At 37.4% G+C, this 1793-nt stretch overlaps 1 protein-coding gene across 1 annotated transcript in view; it reads left to right on the forward strand.

Annotated features, from left to right (window-relative positions):
* LOC107562182 (serrate RNA effector molecule homolog) overlaps positions 1–1793 on the forward strand; it is a 22042-nt gene that overhangs the window by 13802 nt on the left and 6447 nt on the right. The window contains exons 12-13 of the mRNA XM_016246769.1: positions 779–932; positions 1206–1399. Coding sequence (XP_016102255.1) covers positions 779–932; positions 1206–1399 — 348 coding nt within the window. The remainder of the gene's footprint in view (positions 1–778; positions 933–1205; positions 1400–1793) is intronic.

Here is a 1793-nt window from a genome sequence, read left to right on the forward strand (position 1 = left end):
TTTAAATAGAGGCTCTGTATGTTGTCACTTTGAGAAAATCCATGGATAAACCCCTGAGAAAATCAAGATATACCAAAATGTACTATATACCAAATATAATGCTCTATGAGCCATTTGTTAAATATGGTCTGAAAATCTACTGAGAGGTTTGGGGTCTGCAAAAGTATGGAGTTTTGAGATGGAAAGGGTGTAGGATCCCTGTATCCCTTAATCAACAAAACTGCCACAAAGACATGATTCTGAAGACATTCCTAATCCTGATTTCCACTTTTGCAGATTGTAATTTAAATGATACATTTTGAATACTACTTTTTGCCATTTGACTGCTTTTGTTATTTTGAGTGCATATACAGCGGATACACACATCATTTGAAAAATCTTTCTACTTATTTTGTGGAGATAAACTGTACATGATGGATTTTTTTTGATAGTTTCACTCAGATTCGTCGTATTCGGTAATATTAGGCCTTTTTTGCAAATCAGCAGGATTTTTTTTCATTTACATTATTTTTGTGACAATTAAGTTGTCATTGAGAATGAGGTTTTCTTTTTGCATTATAGCATTGTCATCATATTTCAGAATTATTGTGCCTAATTGTCATTAAAATGCAACATGATTTTAAAAAAACTACAATGATTCAGAAACTCGTTCTGATATATTTTGCATGTCCTCAGTACTGTCAGTGAGATCGATGAGTGGTGCTGTTTTGACTCTTCTTAGAAAAGTGTGTTCGTCTGCAGAGTGAGCTTCAGGAGTGTTGTGTTTGTCTTATCCCAGGTGTTGGATCGTCTCCTCTTCTATCTGCGTATCGTGCACTCTATTGATTATTACAACACCTGCGAGTACCCGAGTGAGGACGAGATGCCCAACCGCTGTGGCATTATCCATGTGCGAGGACCCATTCCCCCCAACCGCATCACTCACAGAGAGGGTAAGCGCTGCCAATACAGCTAACAAGAGTCCGTACTTCCTGAAGTGTGATTAATTTGTTCAAATGCTTTGTTTAATGTAGAGTTTAATGAGCAAGCCATTAGTTGGTTGACTTCTTAAAGAGTGTAAATACTGTTTACACTCTTTAGGTGTAAACAGTTTAGGATGAGATTAGGTGTTCGTACAAATTGCAAAAAAATGACATTTCGCCATTTACGTAATCCCATGTAACACAGAAATGAACTGATTTAGCTGATTTTTGACCCTCTTGTAGTGGCTGACTGGCAGAAGACATTCGAAGAGAAGCTGGGATCCTTGTTCAGTGTGAAGGAAACCCTGTCTGAAGACGAGGCAGCAAAGATGGGCCGCAAAGATCCAGAACAGGAATTGGAAAAGTTTGTGCTGGCCAACACGCAGGAACTGGGCAAAGACAAGTGGCTTTGTCCTCTGAGTGGCAAAAAGTTTAAGGTGTGTGATATAACATGCTCCTTTATTCATCGGGTAGCCTTAGGCCCTGCGCTTTAAGAAATTATTTTAATCGATGTTAATTAAACATTGGAGTACAGTTTACAAGAAAATGTTTAATTTATCAAAATGTTGTTTAATTGAATGTTACTTGACATTTCTTTGTCATTATTTGTGACATTTACTAGTGATTTCATGAGTGAAACTTGCAAATCATACACCGGTTTTTCCAGTGTAGGGAGGTGGTTCATTTTTGACAAAATCAATAAAAAAATGAATCTCTCTCAAGGGCCCAGAGTTTGTGAGGAAGCACATTCTAAACAAACATGGTGACAAGATTGAGGAAGTAAAGAAAGAGGTCGTCTTTTTCAACAACTTCCTGATGGATGCAAAAAGA

This window comes from Sinocyclocheilus grahami, unplaced genomic scaffold (assembly GCF_001515645.1).
Source record: "Sinocyclocheilus grahami isolate Dianchi unplaced genomic scaffold, SAMN03320097.WGS_v1.1 scaffold811.1, whole genome shotgun sequence".
NCBI lineage: Eukaryota > Metazoa > Chordata > Actinopteri > Cypriniformes > Cyprinidae > Sinocyclocheilus > Sinocyclocheilus grahami.